This window comes from Labrus bergylta, chromosome 3 (assembly GCF_963930695.1).
Source record: "Labrus bergylta chromosome 3, fLabBer1.1, whole genome shotgun sequence".
Classification (NCBI taxonomy): domain Eukaryota; kingdom Metazoa; phylum Chordata; class Actinopteri; order Labriformes; family Labridae; genus Labrus; species Labrus bergylta.
Window position 1 is genome coordinate 26,071,176 of NC_089197.1, and position 18,055 is coordinate 26,089,230.

At 41.9% G+C, this 18,055-nt stretch overlaps 2 protein-coding genes across 3 annotated transcripts in view; both read left to right on the forward strand.

Annotated features, from left to right (window-relative positions):
* The first annotated feature begins 559 nt into the window (after positions 1-559).
* onecut1 (one cut homeobox 1) lies at positions 560-12,539 on the forward strand. 2 transcript variants are annotated; one of them, XM_065953033.1, is made up of 2 exons: positions 560-2,586; positions 6,850-12,539. In XM_065953033.1, the coding sequence occupies exons 1-2, from the start codon at positions 1,518-1,520 to the stop codon at positions 7,137-7,139; spliced, it is 1,359 nt and encodes a 452-aa protein (XP_065809105.1). In that variant the 5' UTR covers positions 560-1,517; the 3' UTR covers positions 7,140-12,539. The 2 variants fall into 2 exon arrangements, with proteins under 2 accessions (XP_065809105.1, XP_029133802.2); XM_029277969.2 differs by having other exon boundaries at positions 560-2,571.
* Positions 12,540-16,269: 3,730 nt separating this feature from the next.
* atosa (atos homolog A) overlaps positions 16,270-18,055 on the forward strand; it is a 29,305-nt gene continuing 27,519 nt past the window's right edge. The window contains exon 1 of the mRNA XM_020636371.3: positions 16,270-17,335. Coding sequence (XP_020492027.1) covers positions 17,305-17,335 — 31 coding nt within the window. The 5' untranslated portion in view covers positions 16,270-17,304. The remainder of the gene's footprint in view (positions 17,336-18,055) is intronic.

Consider the following 18,055-nt stretch of genomic DNA (forward strand, 5'->3'; position numbering starts at 1 on the left):
TAATACCGCTCTATTAGGATAAACGGCCCCTGACATGTCCGCAGCTTTTATCCAGCATACAGCATTATGCATTTCAACAACACAGACAGGCATGTTATGTGTCAGTATGTCATTTTCTCCTGGCTTTATATAATGTGGATGTTTGTGTATTTGGTTTGTATAGGCTACCATCTGGTAGTTTCTGTTGGCTAAATAAAAGTTATCTTATTGGAATCAATCACATTTGGGGTTTTGTTTTATTTAATTTCATGTCATTGTTAAGTTTTTAATATGTTTTTAAATTTCGGGATTATATGTGCATCATGTGTATATCCTCATATAGGACACACACACACAAACACACACACACACACACACACACACACACACACACACACACACACACATAGTGTGCTGGGCTTGGTTCGTTAAGCCTAATGGTTGAACAATAGACACATCTGCTCATCTTTTTCTATCAAAAGAGAAGGTACTACAGTCTTCTCCGTTTGTTTAAACCGCCACATATTTGGAAAGGGTGTTGGGGGAAGGGGAAGCAGTTTAAGCCATAGAAAAATAAACCCATGTTGAGATTAGGAATTCAAATTGTAGACTTACTTCAGCAATAGCATTTTTGCTGCTAGTTGAACAATCTTGCTTTGTTAGAATTTCTGAAACTTGGTTTTTGTTTTATTGAGATGAATTCCGCGAGAGTGAACTTGAGGTTTAAAATGTTTTGAATCCAAGACATCACTAGTTAACCAACTCCAAATGAACCCGGAAGTTAACTTGATTTACACCTAATAATTTAAGGAGGACTGAAGATAATGCCTCATTAGAGCCCTAATGAATCTCTATATTTCTTAATAACACATTAGGCGCTCCAAGCATTATGCTTCCATATTTCATCCTGTGAGGATTTTGAAATAGAAACGCCTTTTTTTAGATTATAAATGTTTAAGTAGAACCTAAACGGGGCGGAAATTCGTATCGGGAAGAACAGCTTTTAGCAGACCTGTGGTTTGTAACCTCCCTTCCTTAATAAGGTAGCTGACGTCAGAGCAACGGGGCGGTGTGTGTGCGCGTGTGTGGTAGAGAGAGAGAGAGAAAAAGAAAGAGAGTACAGGAGTGATGGGTGTTCATAGTGCGCATGTGCAGACAGTGATCTGTGCTGCGGTGGAAGAGGGGCTGGAGACACACAACTAGAGATGGCGCGGCACCCGACCAGAGCGCGAGGACAGCTGGTTGGCGGTGGGGGGGCTTGAGTCATAAAGAGAGTACCGAAAATAATAAAAAAAAAAAAAAAAAACAAGAAAAAAATTACAAGAACAAGCGGGATCCGGGAAAAGGAGTTTCCATTCTGCAAAACAACGTCAGAGAAGAGCAAAAAGTCAAAAGAATAAGAGAGGAGGCTGCTGCTGCTGCTGCCAAAAGAAAAGAGCAACAAAAGAAAATAGAACTTTACTGAACGTGAGGACTTCTGGACATCAGCTACCTGAGGTAGGTCAGATAGATGGTTGGTCCACAGCGCTACCCGGATCATGAACGCACAGCTGTCGATGGAGAATATTGGCGACCTGCACGGAGTCAGCCATGAGTCAGTGTCCGGTCACGGAGAGCTGCTGAGCGGCCACAGTCCACATTCCCGTCCGGGGCACCGGGCTCTGAGCCACCGCGCTATGGGCATGGCGACCCTGCTGGATAGCGGAGACTATCACCACGGACACCTGCACCCAGCCATCAGCATGTGCGAAGCCCCCCCTGGCATGAGTGCAAGCAGCACCTACACCACCCTAACCCCCCTGCAGCCCTTACCCCCCATCTCAACCGTGTCCGACAAGTTTCCTCCCCATCATCACCACCACCACCACCATCATCCCCATCATCCTCACCATCACCCCCACCAAAGGATCCCCGGAAACGTCAGCGGCAGCTTTACGTTGATGCGCGAGGACCGGAGTTTGGCACCCATGAACAGTCTGTACCCTGCATATCATCACAAGGACCCCTGCATGGGTCAGAGCCTCTCCCCGCTGTCCGGCTCCGGTCTGGCCAGCATACACACGACCCAGGCTGGCATCCCTCCCTACGCCCACCCCGGTGCTGCCATGCCTGGTGAGAAGATGCTCACTCCCAGTGGGTTCGAAGCGCACCACCCGGCCATGCTCGGCAGACACACTGAGCAGCACATGAGCTCCTCGGCGGGCATGGTACAAATCAACGGCCTCCATCACCACCCGCACGCCCACCTCGGCGCGCAGGGGCACGGCCAGGGGCTGGGGAATAGCCGGGAGCAGGCCTCCGGGCCCGTGCAGCAAGGAGGCGGTGGAGGGGGTGGTGTTTCTGGGGGCCAGATGGAGGAGGTGAATACCAAAGAAGTGGCGCAGAGGATCACCACGGAGCTGAAGCGCTACAGCATCCCTCAGGCCATCTTTGCCCAGCGGGTCCTGTGCAGGTCCCAGGGGACCCTGTCCGACCTGCTGAGAAACCCCAAACCCTGGTCCAAGCTCAAGTCTGGTAGAGAGACCTTCCGCCGCATGTGGAAGTGGCTGCAGGAGCCTGAGTTCCAGCGCATGAGTGCGCTCAGGCTCGCAGGTGAGCGAAGCCTCGGTAAAGCCCCCTTTTTGATTTCATCTTCTCTGAATGTGTTTCTGAGAAAAAGTCACTTATACTGAAACATTAGAACTGAATGCTACTTTATATTGAACATTGGGTAAAGTGGGCTCGGACAAAAACTGGATTTGTGGCTCTATATTATATACAGAAAAAAAAACATTGTCTGCCCATGACAAGTGTATGAAGGCTAAAATCAAACCATGGTAGTATTCAGGACAAATGTTCCCTCTGCAGGCTAAATGTTCATTATCATGGTCACACATAACATTATGTTTCCACGACTCATAAAACTTGTCTCAGGTATGCATTAATTGGTTCCTTCAGATTTGGCCTCCAACTTTGTCTTTTGTGCCTGTATGGATGAGGTCTGCACATTGTGGTCAAATACAACACGGCAGGTGAAAAAAGACAAAAAGTTAAAGGTGCTGCACAAAGCTGGTGCTCGTGCGTCAATTTGGTAGCCTGATATCAAACTTGCATCCTTTTCTGACTCTACATGGATTTTGGGTGTTGTGTGAAACAAGTTCTCATGTCATTTTACCTCAAGATATCGACCGCTGGACTGTGTGCGTAAGCTGATCCCAGGCCCAGAAATCATTGGGAATGTGTTTATTTAGGTGTAGATGCAACTGAGCAGCCTTTTTGGTGTTGTCCTAGGTGTAAACAGAGAGAGAGGGAATAGTGTGTATGTGTGCACGTGCTGTTTGAAGTTAAATAAAGGTTAAGGTGGAGGGAAGTTTCATTTAGGCTAAATGTTGTAGAATCGAGAGCACATGCTTGTGTTTTGGTCGTAAACTAGCCCTGACTCGGCTGAGGTTTGTCTAATTAACTGATAGACCTCTGTATTAATCTGTCCCTGAGGTATAGCACAAGTCAATTAGAGCGTGCAATGAGGCCCCAATCGCACGTGCGCGTTCACAGACACCCAACGGATTTTTTTTAAACTTTATGAGTCTAATCAATGTCCTACAAATGGTCTTTATGGCTTTTGGACAAAGTGAGGCTGCTTCGGCCACTTGGATGACTATTCGCTCGCATGTGCGTGGGCGTGTGTATGGCATTCACACGTGTGTGCACTTAAGTGTGACGGCAATAGATTATTTTTCAGTTTTCCCCTCTGCTGTTTGTATGTATGGGGGGGGGGGCACATTTTATGAGTTACTTGCAAACTAGTAGAACATGTATCTGGTTTAACGTTTGAAAAGTGGCTATGTAGCCTAAGTGACACATTTTGTTCGTTTCTTTGATCAGCCTTCAACAATCGAAACAAGTGCTTACTGATAGATATTGATGAGTGTGTTTGGTTTTTAGGTTTTTGGTTATACCGGGAGAATAGATGTCTTAGGCCGGCGTTAGAACTTTTTCGTTTTTAATTTTCCTTGGACTAATTTAACATATCACATTAAATCTCGACCTTTAAAATAGAATAATTAATAAATAAGAGCTTTTGTTGACAAATTACCCACAACAAATATCTACGGGAAATAATAATTTACAGTTAAAAAGCTAAATGAATTTGGAGAGAATAGTCTAGAGCCTATTTTATTGATCTGTTCGTTCCTTGGTGAACCAGATATGTGATCGTGTTCTGAACTAGATGTGATATACGAATTGATTTTAGACTTCTGAAATTAATCTCAGGTCTTTTCTCCCTTTTCTCCGTATTCAATTACACAACTGAAAGTATTTGATAGAATAGAATAGATTTGTAAGTAGATGATTATTTGGCGTAAGACAGAAAATAAATTAAAAAAGTTGACATTTATCTTAGAATGAGAACTAGGCTAAATTGGATGTAATTTCAGAGACGACGTTGCTGTGCTTTTATAAATCCTGGGTGAATATGACCCTCGTGGGCTACAGAAAATTCTGAAATATTGTGTGAATGGTCAAAGGGTCCTTTTTCCAGTTGAATATTTGCTGCATTTTCAGTTCTGTTTGTTGTTCTCTGTGAGGTTATGAAACGCAGTACTGTCGTCACCCCATGTCACAGTGTGTTTGAGTGGAGTTATCTGTATATTTGTAATGATTAGCTGCAGGGGCAGCAGCTGTGTGTGTGTGTGTGTGTGTGTGTGTGTGTGTGTGTGTGTGTGTGTGTGTGTGTGTGTGTGTGTGCGTGCGTGCGTGCGTGCGTGCGTGTGTGTGTGTGTGTGTGTGGGTGTGTGTGTGTGGGTGTGTGTGTGTGTGTGTGTGAATAGTCTGATAACAAGGTCGTTGTTGTGTCCCCCTGGTCCTGGGAAAGCTGCTGCTTCTTTGCCCGGGCCTCCTCCTCCTGTCCCAGGCTCGCGCTCTGTGGAGGCTCCTGCTGTCCGCGTGGCCTTCACATGCTGATTTATAGCAGAGAGAAGCTCCGGCTTTCTGTTAATATTTACCAGCACTGGAGACACCGGGCTGCTCAAACTCACAAATACTCTCCAGTTTATGACCAAGCGGATAGCATGCTGCACTGCACCTTCACACACATCTCAGACAGTAGGCTATATGTGCTTCACGGAGGTTAGATGGGGGGGATCGACCGCTCATCTGAAATACTGACGTAATAGGCTATTACGTATGTCTCCTTGAATATGGTTGAAATGTGCGACTTAACTTTATCTAAATCTGGAGTGTAGTGACAAAGACATGGCATCAAAAATTTGGAATTAAAAAACGAAAATACAATTCAAATACAAACCTGAGGAAATAAGCCACTGTAAACACATAATTGGCCCAATAAAAAACATTTAAAAAAAAAACATTTGCAACAAATAATTCTCGGTATATTGCAAAAAAAATGGTACGCCTAATAAAATATAATATTTAGTTTTGAGTTTTAATGCTACTTTGTATTTTATCCGACGTGTTCTAAAAATACGCCATGCTAAATTAAGAATTGCTTTGTTGTGAGAATAAGCCGTTCATTAATTTTCCCAGTGAATCCATGTTGGGCCTCGCTGCTCAAACAGCTCACGTCTGCCACCTACTGGCCTCTGCTCACAGGTGATCCGTCTTTCAGGGCTTAACAGGAAATAATAATGACAAAAAACAAAAACATAAAATTAAATAGCGATTGGCTGTAGGATGACAGTAGGTTTGATTTGCTGTCACACTGATTCCATTCATTTTATTTTTCTGATATAAGATGATCTGTGGCTCATTTTTCCAGAGCTGTGGTCCACTGAGGGCTCCGTTTGTTTCAGCACCGCGGACAGCGCTCATTGTCCCGGACGGGCAGCCTCCTGTATGTCTGCTCCACATTTAAGCGTTACAGAGCTCCTGATCCATTGGGCTCCCTGTGGGGGGTCCCTGTCAAAAAGTGAAAGAGTTAATTTATGCTGTTATTTCCCATGCAACCTTACAGCTTGTCCATTGACAGATTGTATGTTTTGAACAAAAGTAGCACTACATCCAACATGCAACATGGTCTGTACATGTTATATCTGACTGCTTAAATGATCTCAAGTGGTTGTTTTTAAGCTCTAAAAAAAGTATCTTAATGACATTTGTGGTCATTTTTGCATTAATAAAAAAAAAAGGATTCAACAACACCTTTTCAAAAACTCCAACATTGCAGATCCCACTGAGAGCCTTGAATATGCACTGCTTACTCCAGTGTGAATCCTGTAGTATACTTGTTTGTATCTAACTTAAATGTGGCAGCCGGTTTGACCAGTTAATGCATGTTAAACTGCCGAAGTGGGTTTCCCATTCAGATGAGCTGTTGTGTTTTCATGTTGTGGTGAAGACACATGAGACAGGTTTTAGAAGTGCTTCTTTCCAGAATTGTATCCACAGTTTTCAGAGCATTATGAAGATTGAGAGGCATCAGCCACACTTTATTTTACTGTTGTATTTTAGGATGATTGTGCATTATATTTTTTGGGTCATACTTGATACAGTATCCTTACTATAAACATGAATGGAAGAGTTGTTGACTCAAAAGAACAAAACCCTTCACCTGTTTTTGACCTTCATTATTGTACCTAAGCAATGCACCTTAGAGTTAGTTTTGGTAATGCATAGAAAACGTAAAATATACATTTTGGCGTTAAATATTCTTATCAGTGTGTCCCAGTTAGAATAAAACCTTGCAGAGTTTTACATGAAGATGGTACAGAGAACCATTGAGAGCATTCTTGGGTCAGTCCATGAAAATACTTGTGATTTTCTTACAGTAGCTTTCTGCCATTATTTTTTGTTTGAACACAACTAATGTATATCCTGCAATTTCTAAATGACATACACTCATTTTCTGTCTCTCCTCTGTACTCTCCACAGCATGTAAGCGTAAGGAGCAGGACCACGGCAGGAGTGATCGGGGGAACATGAGCAAGAAGCCCCGGCTGGTGTTCACAGATGTGCAGCGACGGACGCTCCATGCTATCTTCAAGGAAAACAAGCGTCCATCCAAAGAGCTGCAGGTCACCATCGCCCAACAGCTGGGCCTAGAGCTGGCCACGGTCAGCAACTTCTTTATGAACGCACGTCGCCGGAGCCTAGATAAGTGGGTGGATGACGGTTCCGGTCACTCAGTCAACTCTGGCCAGAATATCTGCACCAAAGCCTGAAGATGGACTGATCTGACCAACCTCATGGACTGACTCAACCTCGGTGGAAAAGCTTTAAAACTTTAGAGAAACAAAGAGAAACTTAAGAGAGACCTTGAAGCAACATTTTGCCCTTAAACCTGTACTATATTGATATTTATAGTATCCAAAGATGAAAAAACAAACCAAAGACTTCTTTTTTGACCTGCTTTGAAATGTTTGTTTCAGCAACACGTTTATGTGTAACATACTGCAAAAAGCCTATAGTTTTACCCTCCCCTTCACACACACATTCACTGTCACTGGTCTATAGCTTTAATATACCCCACTTTACCTCCCCAGCCAGTATCAATCTATCATTCACCATCCTTATCTTTAATCTGATTGGTTGGTTTTAATGATGGAGGTTTTAATCAGCCTGTTGGCAGTCTGGTCTGCAGATGTCCACACCCTTGAAAAACAGCCAGAATATGGAGCTCCAGTGGGATTGGCCAATCAACTTTAAAGACAAAGATAATCCTACAGGAGCGACTGGATTGTTGTGTTTGGATGGGTGGAGTTGGAATGTCCGTCCAGCTGTCTGTCTCTCTATCAAGCATTCCAGACAGACAGGGAGATGCGTCACGTGTAGACTGCTAACCCCGAGCCAAAATCACAAACCAAAAAAAACCCCTCATAGTAGTGCTTTCCTCCAACATGCTGAAGCGTTCAATGATTTAAACAAGAGAAACCAAAGCCTTCTACAAATCAAAGCTGGTCATTCATCTTAGATTAAAAACTTAACCAAAGAGTATATTTTATAGTCAACTCCTAAGAAAGACTGTTAGGCACTACAAAGAAGAGGAAGTGTTGCTTAAAGTCCATAACAACATACTGAGCCATGCTTCAATTTATGTTCCAAAGAAATGAAAATATTATCTAACAATCAGTTTTGGTTTACATATGAAGACTCTTTGACTCTACACTCAAAATTCATTTCATGACACTTTACATAAACCTGAGGTCATTGATGTTCTTTTTTTTTTATGTTATTCACAAAGACTCAACGTTAATCCACAAATGAGGAACGCAGGAGGTAACCGTGGCAAGAAAAGACTTCTTATTAACAGGCAGATACCTCAAGCTGAACCAGATTTATTAGTAGACAGTCATCTGCCAAGAATGGATTGACACTGGCCTTATTGATGCCTTCTTGAATCAAACTAATTATTGCAGTTATATATCTTTAAAAACAGTCTTATTATAAAGATTTATCATTGCAGAAACATCATTTTCCTATTAGTCTGTTTAGCTATTGTCCACAGATTTGCCTCAGGTAAATGTGTGCAAATACCAGCAGCTTGAAAAACAACAACAAATTCATTTAGCCGTGTGTTTTCTCTGCAAAGGTGAAAACAAAAGGTGGCTCTGAAATTGTGTTTTCTTGACACTGTGAGGGAGACAGACAGCCTCTGTGTCAACGCTCTAATAATAAGTATTCAGCATCAGTGAGTCGGGCCTGTGTGCTTCATCCTTTTTTTTATTTTATCCTCCTCGTCAAAGATGTTGGGCCGAGGGGATGATATCAATGATCAAATCACTTTCAGGCACTTACACAGCAATGTCAGCTCCTCACCTGAATACAAAAACACCCCACCCTGCTTGTCTTCAATCTCCAACCCCCCTTTACTCTTACGTCTGTCCGAGTGAGCTATGCATTTCAGCACTAAGAGGAAAGCACTACACGGGGCGGGCCCAGGGCAGTCTATCATTAAATATATGGGGCTTGCCCCCCTTGCCTTCATCTTCCCCATGGCCCGGGTTAGCAGCTCTACATTCATCAACAAGCGCTGAAGGAGAGGCGCGCACGAGAGAGAGAGAGAGAGAGAGAGAGAGAGAGAGAGAGCCTCCTCATCTCTGAAAGAAAAACCTGAAAGACGACAAAGAGACAAAAAATGTGTCAAGACCTGCTGATGTTTTATAGTGTGAACCAAAGATGCTACCTCACTCAAGTTCCATACGTGATTTCTATCACTTTGATGATACCAAAGATAACCAAAGATTTTTTCTTCTCATTGCACGGCCTCTATGAGTGGTGTTTGAAGATGTTGTGTGTCTCCCCTCCCCCCTCCCGTCTACTCTTTCTTTTCCTTTCTTCTCCCTCCCCCCCCCCCCCCCCCCTTCCCCACCTGCACTCAACCAATGCACCCCTGCTATGCGTGCTCTTGCTTCATCTGTGCTCTGATTACAGCTCCGTAGGTAGTCATGCTGATGTAGCTTTAGGCAGATGTGCTGATCTAGCCATAGATACACACACACAATGGGCTACACAGGGGCCTGAAGGGGAACGGGGATGTTGCCAGAAATGTGATCAGTTTTTCTTGCAGCTTGTAAGCTGCACCAAAGCAAATCTTTTTTTTTTTTACCATTTATTGGCAGGAAAGTCAGCAAAATGGGACAAAAAAAGAACATTTTATTTTGGTTTATAAGTTTCATAATAATATACCTAAATGTGATGGATTACTCTGCAGAAGTGTCTTTTGGTTGCAGCTTTGCTTGCCCTTGGCCCTGCCTCTTAGTGTGTATCTATGATAATATTGATCCAGCATATAGGTCAGACATCTTTACATGACAATAGGCAGACAAGCTGACATATCCATGGGCAGATTTGTTGACTCAACTATAGGCAGACATGTTCCTGAAAGTAGAAGCAGACGTGTTGCAATCTTTCTAAAACTCCCAGGACGAGTGCCTTGCTTGAACCAAAGTGTAAAACCGCTGTTGACCTCTCACTTTTGACTCTGCGAATACCTCAGCCTGTAGAAGGGCCACCACTGAAGAAACAAGGATGTTTTTTTCTCCTATTTTTTCGTTTTTTTTAAATCACACCGTGGTGCTTTCGCCAGCGCAACCATGCAATGAAAACTTACCAAAGGAATTTCTGTTGTCCTCTTCTACAGATTAAACCAAAGGTCTTTGTTTCTTCTCTCCCTTGCCCCCCTTTAACCCTCCTTTCCTCCTTCCCTTCCCTCCTTCCCTGCCTCGTCTCTCTGCTGTGTGTAAAAAGGTCCAGCACTCTGGCCGTGCATGTCTGTACCAATGTCTCTGAATACCTCATAGTAATAATTCCTTTGAGTTCTGCATTGAGACGTCTATCTGTGAGTTAGGCAGAACTCCACTCTTGTGGTAACTGTTGTTGTTACTTAAAAAAAGCTGTATTATCTATTTTGAAGTTTGTTTTTTGGCAGAAGTGCTCTGTTCAAAGTTGCGGAGGACAAGTTTCAGGGTTGATGTATGAAACTTAAAGGATGGAGGGAGAAGCGTATTTTTTATCAGACATTGGTTTATGCCAATATTATGACGGTAGACTATTGCTTTTACAGGGTAAAACCAACTGCTGTGATATTGTGTTCATATTTTCCCTTTTCTCTACTTCTGTGTTGTGATTTTTATTTAATTTCATTTTTGTAATGGTTAACCACTGCTTTAATTTATGCATTTGTAGAAACTATAGATTTGTATATAGTAGGTTTTTTGGAAGAAAAAAAAAACAAAAAAGACAGTTTTATGTTACAGCCTTATTTCCCACGCTTAGATATAACAAAGGAGTAGTTTGTATTCTTCTTCAGCTGAATCCTAGCCGGCATTTCAATGTGTTTTAAACACTGCCAGAAACCTAGACAGTTGATTTGCCAATGCAGACAAAGTCATACAGGAGCTACTTTGTTGAACAGCTGGCAAAAAGCAGTGTGTACGTGTGTGTGTGTGTGTGTTTTTACTATTCTTTTGACTTTTTAAGAAAACAGTTATTTTATGGGTAATACTGCACATCCAAAGATTTTTAAAACAAACCAAAAACTGGACAAAAAATATGTATAAAGTTGAAAAGCACTGGCATTTGTGAGGTAGACTTGATGAGTTTTTGATTTGCCATTCGCACGGGTATAGAATGTAGAAGGCGTAGGGCTGTGTAGACAAGCTTACTCAACCATGTGGGGAATCTCCTGTTCAATGTACAATCTGAAGCATCTGAAAAATGAGGGCTGCAAGTCCCTCCCACTTTGCTGTCTCATGCACGGAGTGAGGTAGAGTTGAGGCTGGGCAGCCGGTCTGCCAGGGGCGGTGCTGTGGAGCTGGGTCTGTTTTTATTGCTGAAGCACTGCCACCTCGCTCCACCTAGTATCTGTTATTTTGGTACGTACTCGTGTAATGACTATGAGCAAAGTCTAATAAAACTGCAAAGAACCTTAACAAGGAATCAGTGTGCAAGTGTGTACGGGGACAACCACCTGGTTGGCTCATTCCTTTTTCGTGTGTTCTCATATGTATGTATTTCTTTACGATGAGTCCGTCTTTTGTTTTAAATCTGTATGCTGCTGGTGTGTGTGCATGTGTGTGGCTGATTTGTGCATATCACAACAGTAGGTCTGACTTCCTTTAGTTGTCAGAGACCTTACTATTATACAACATGCTGATGTTATGCAGTCATTATGTCACTGAGTGTGGAAGTTTATTCTTTTTTATTTTATTTTAGCAAACTAGAGGTCATTACGTAACAAAATAAAGGCCTGTAATAGAGAGGGAACATATGATACAGTGAAGATGTAGATTGAAGATTGTGAAGATGTACTTTTTACCCATTTTTACATGTTGTGTTATTTATTTTGACCCTAAGGAGTTCCCATATGATGGGTAGCTTGGCTACAAGTCTCATTACAATACTGCAGCGCCTAAGACAATCATCTGGATCTCTAACGCTGGGGAACTATAGTTTCTCACCCGCAGAGGGGTGTCCTCCAGCTCTTCATACACAATGATGCTTGAAGGGTTTTGATAAACAAGCATATTTGTTGTCATAAACATTTAGGATTAGATAACAGTAGTAGTTTATCTTGCACTTGCATTTTTAAAATGAAATGTCATCGCTCTTGTCAACCTTGTGCTCTATCATACATGATCTCTTTCTTTTGACCTCCTTCTCAACTCACAATGCTTCTTCAGTTTCTGTGTGTGCTTGTGTGTGCATGTGTGTGTGTGTGTGTGTGTGTGTGCGTGCGTGTGTGTGTGTGTGTGTGTGTGTGTGTGTGTGTATGTGTGTGTGTATGTGTGTTATGCATGTGTGTGAGCGTGTGTGTGCGCAGTTGAGGAAAAGTGTGTGTGCTTGTGTGCCAGAGAGGCATTGCTGTCGGTGTTACTCTCAATTGTATTACGCCATGTCTCATGACTTGATTTGTTATTGCTGTTTCCAGGCTTTGCTACTGCTTTCTCAGTGCCGTGCAATATCATCTGTTGTGATTGCTAAGCAAATTTAAAAAAGAAAGAAAATTGAGAAGCAAGTGATGATGTCATCCAGCTTTTTTCAGTGTTCAAATGTTTCAACATTTCTGTAGTCACAAAAAAGTAGAAAAATAAACAGTTGGTACTTCCAGCCACTGAATCCTGCCTCTTGTTATCATTAGTTTACTTTGATTTTTTTTTAATGTTTGGGTTTTGTCTTCAATTTTCTTGTTCAGACAGACAAAGTGAATCAATAAAACTTCAAATCAGATGAGGACGTAGAGGACAAAACAAGCAGACATATGAGTCTGTCTTGTAAGAGAGTCTGCATGATAAGTAGCTTCAGAAGGTACTTCATGTTATATATCCTGTCAGGGATAGAAGCAGTGGGTTCCTGTACATATAATAAACCATTATAATCACACCTTTATTAATACAGGCTATGACTAGATATATACATGTAGTTTGTAATCTAATAAAATCTCTCACTGTCTTACAAAGGTAATCAGCAAAATTTTAAAAGTTTGGTCGGAGGTTCTTTATTTCTTTTTGAGAGGACTTTTAGCAATTATCAGCGTTATGCATTGGACTATGGTCCCACAACAAAGCTGAATTGAATCAAAGTGAGTCTCCACCTGATAAATGATCAGCTACTTTTAAAGAGCCATAACACACATTTTTGTGTCAAGTAATATGGGGTCCACTTTAACCATTCACTGTGCAATAAATGTAAATGCAAACATTTGAGAAGATTGCGCAATGATACCACTCCGCCTGACAGTTGTACTATTGCTATGGTTGAATAGCTAACTTTAATTATTTCACATGTTTGAAGCTCTAAAGTTGGTGAAAACAGTCAGCCAGATCAGCCATTAGAAGGCAGAAAAGAAGGGAAATGTGGCCCTTTAAGTAAACCATAATGCACAAACATCATTTTAATCATTTCTGGATACCCTAGGTCACACTGAATCACAAATAATATGATACATCCACACTTCAACTCCTTAGTAATTTGTTGATCTGAAAAGTAATGCTGAACTCCCATAAACATCTATTTGTAATCCTTTATTCAAGTGTGGAAAGTTGAACTTGATTACAGCAATTAAATGTTTGAAAGCAAAGTGGTGAATGTAAGTTGTAGAAACTGAAATATATTTGTAAAACTAGAGTTCCATTCTGAATTTCCACAGATTCCATTCCTATGAAATTTAGATAGATAGGATAGATGGATATCGGTCTTGTATTTGCTGCACTACCTATATCTTGCCACCAGATGGGGCTATAGCATGTATTTTTGTACGAACACAAGACCTTCTTTGTTTGGGTTTGCCAACATCCTTAAAGGGAAGATTCACACTAAATTAAGATTACTTTAAACCTGGTATTCTTGTTCTTTTAGACTGTAAAATTAATACCTACTGACATGAAAGCTGTATCCCCTAATTTGAAATCAAAGCATCAACACATGAACTGATTTGGGTCATTTCAAGTTCATTTACGCTTGACTCTGTACGCTATGGACTCACATATTAAATGGATCAGCCTTATATGAATGTGAATCTTCCCAATTTCACATTTTTGAAAATAAATCTGCATGGACACTGTACACGCTTTGGTTGCTAATGCTAGCTTTATGTACGAACTCCAGGTTTTATTTCTAAATTGCATCATCACATTTCCACAGACCTAAAAGTTTTGCAGGTGTGTTCATTGGAAATAAAATAATCAAATTAGACTAAGGTTGGAAAGGCATTTTAAAAAAAGAGGTATATGTTTGTACAATATTGTACAATAAGTTATTAGAAATTCTCTTTAAACATATAGCTCATATTATTCAAGTCTATCTTTTTCAGCTTTATATGATTCTGTTCACATAAAATATCTTGCGAGCCCTTACCACAGCTGAACAATGGCTCTGAAACAGTATCTGTATCCCCCTGAGAGCCACAAACGACCCCCCAATCCCCCAAAGCACCCCTTTCTCCTCTGTTTCTATAAGCTAAAACCTTGACTAAAACTGTGGTGAGAAACCTAAAATCAGTGTCCTCTCCTCTTTCTGTGATAAGCTATTATCTTTTTCCGCCACACACAGAAAAATTAGAAACACTGTCTCTAGAAGAAAGATACTGTCAGCATGCTAGGTATACACATGTTCTGAGTGTATATATTATTTGAACAGAAAGGATCTCTTTTTAAAAACATTCCACTCAGCTGCTAGCAGATATAGGAGACTGATCTATCTATGAAATTTAAAGTTAAAACTTCACATTTTATCTCATGAAGGCATTTGAACTGAATGTGCACGTAAAAACTGTATGTTAATAATTATCTAAAAGACAACTGCTTTTTCAGGGAAATTTTTATTTTATTTCAGAAATGTTTACAACAGAGACCCCCTGGGGGTCGGTTTTGTCATAGAGGTGAAAGTAGACATACTTTGTAAACTTTGCTCCCTTGCCACATGATTGTAGATAATCCACTTTAGAGATTGGGATTTCTATTGAGGACTTTATAACACTACGGTATCTGGGTCACTTGTCCCTGATTTAAAAATCTATAGTAGACCAACATTTGAAATTTAATAGAGTCCCAGAAAAGCAAGCACAGAAGTAATAAAACTGTTAAATGCCCTGTTAGCACGTGACTTGGGTAGGTTGATGAAAGCTGTCTACCATAAATAATGTATGGTATCTTATTAAACTCGAGTTTGATAAGTTGAGTGGTCCTATCTGCCTTTGTGTTGCAAACAACAATAACACACAATGTGCCATTGCAGGTGCCAAACAGATTTGTGAAGCAGATAGTGTCCTCATGTTGGCCTTTGCCTTTGTTCCAAGAGGTTTAATCAGAGATGAGATTATAACACAGATCTCTCCCTCTGACCTTTTTTATTTGCACCAGTAGATGGACGTCATCCTGCATTTAGTAATGAGCGGCACCACTGGTTCTTGACAAAAAATGTATTCAAACCACATAATCTCCAAATGCTAAAATTCGTTTAAAAATAAAAAATAAAAATAAAAAGTTTTCTTTTGAATAATTCTCTTTACTCGTGTATTAGCCTAAATGCATTGCCATACCATGCAGGAGCCTAAATATAGCCTAGCTCTCATGTTGTCTGTTGACAAAGTTTTCAGGTGGGGTAAAAATTGGACAGGGTTTAAATGTATTTATTGTAAACAAACAAACAGCAGCTTTTTCTGTTTTAGCCTACAACCCCTTTGTTATCGTTTGAAGGAAAAAGCAAAACGGGGCTGTTACACCAAAACAGAAAAATTAACAAGTAGGACAGTTTATTTGTATCAAATACACAAATAGCCTATTGAAACTTTCATTAACCAAACTTACCCTAACGCTAACTTACTAGTCACAAGAACCAAAATATAATATCCAAAACGATATTCATTATGTCATACATTTAAACGGAACGTCTAGTAGGCTAGTTTGCTGTAGCCAGTCAGGACATTGTGATACAACATTTAACAGCATCGCATCAAACATACGATCTTTGGCTTCATGCAAAGCCATGCAAGCAAGAACAAAATGTTCACGACGGGAAGCGAACCCTCGTGCACACGTGAACGCGCACAGAATTTCCCCTGACCAATCAGCTTCCTGAGAGCAGAGCCTTTCTGTTTGTCCCGTTTCTACACCTCAAACATCATTAATGTGACAGGACTGTAAAAAAAATAATATTTAAGTCGCGGGGTTTTATCTCTACATCTGCTTTCAATCACAACCAGAGCGTCCTCCTCCCAACAAGTTTTTGGTACCACTTTTTTTTGGAGTTAGCGGTTGCTATGGCTGCGAGTTCATGCGAGGCTGGCTGGGCCGTGACGGAAGTGACGACACGGGCTGTTGTTGGGACACGTGACTGGAGCTGCACTGATCTGTTTTGACAAGCAGTGGGGAGGGAAGTGAGGAGGGCAGGCAGACTGTAAAGCATCACGACAAGGAGGACTCGCTGTTCCTTTTATCTGCATTTCGGCTGAATGTTATTAGTATCGACACAGTCTTCTAGTTGTGGCTGTCAGCTGGCGTGTCAGCGGGGGGAAATCGCTGTTGCTACGGGAAACGTCGTCGTCGTCGTAGCGCCGGAGCGCCGGAGCGCCGGAGCGGAGTCGAACCATTTGTTGTTGGTTTGAAAAGTTTTAATGAAGCTCGCAAAGGAAGTCAGTACAGGTGGCATTTCTTACCTTCCGTGTACAGAGACAGTTCAAGCAGTGTGGAGGGGAAGAAACTGGACCATGTCAGGCTGATATTGGTTAACATTTCTTAATGAAAACACAATATCGAGACGGTCCATCGTCGGAAAATCAGTGTTTGTGTTTGTTGAGTCGCGACTAGCTGTGGGGGCTGGGTGTTTGCGGGGGGTCTCCTGTAGTCTAAGCAGTCACGATAAAGTTAGTTAGTCGTGTTGGTCTCCAGCTAGCTCACACTGCTGGGTTAGCAAAGCCCTGCACTGGCGGAGCCGACGAAACAGGAGAGGAGACAGAGAGATGCATCGCGACGTAACTATGGTTCAGGTGGAGGAATTTGAGACATTCTGTGAGGGAAGCTTGCTTGCTAGTTAAATCACTAGTAGTATCAGATTGAGGGGGGGAGAGAGATCGATAGCAAGCAGATTGACAACTGTATAACCTAACGCTGACTGTAACTTAGCGTTTGCTATCAGCTTGTCTTTGTGTTAGTCAGCTGGACAATACAGTGCGACTCGATGGAAGCGTACAGTAGCATGCTAACAAAGCGATGCTTTGTTGTTGGGTAGGGGGCACCTGGCACCAACACGCAGGCTTCACAGCTGATATTTCTGCCTAGCTAATACAGCAGGTCTCCGTCACCGAGAGGTTCCGTAGGGTCCAGACAACGTTGTGTGTTGCTGTGTGATAGAAAAAGAAAAGTCTGTACTGGAGGACCTGAAGGCATCCCGATGACACTGGACAACATGAAGACTGAGCGAGGTATGTGGAGCAACACAAACACAAACACATATAGTATGTGTGGGGGGTTGGGGGGGGACCTGATGGTCAGCGTGTGAAGGCAAGCTGTGCAGTTTCCAGTTTTAGTCGTCGACTGTATCCGTTCCCCTGAGACCAGAATCAGGCCAGATAGTTATGTAACAGCTGGTCAGCCTGGTCACTGGTTATATGAATTCACACTGATTGACCTCACTAAATGTGGTCGTGTATATTCAGAACTAATATGCTGCTCCAGTTGGGGACGTTAGTGCAATATCAGCTGTTTCTCTGACCCATTTCTGCATCAACATATAACCTGCAAGATCCACTCTCTGCCAGTTGCTGTTCCCTTTTCCAACAGCTCTTGTTTTGACGAGTCTCTTGCACTGCAAAATGTACCTGACACCCACCCTGTTGAGGGAGTCGGCTCCTTCCATATGCTCGGCAACCTGTTTATATGTTGCTGGATCAGCAGCAAGAGGCAAAACAGGGGCAGAGGGGACAGCCTTGTTTGTTCCAATGTGATTATGCAAATTTTTTCCATTGCATTAATTTGTTAAGGGCAGTGCGGTAGCTTAATCTGTGTCCTGACACAATTACCATTAGGTGTTGTATAAGTTCCTTTAGTTAATAAGATAAATGTTTGCTCTTTGTGAGAGTGTATGTGGTTGTTCTTCGATCCAGCCAAACTCGCAACATGATCTGTTGTCAACAACAAAACAG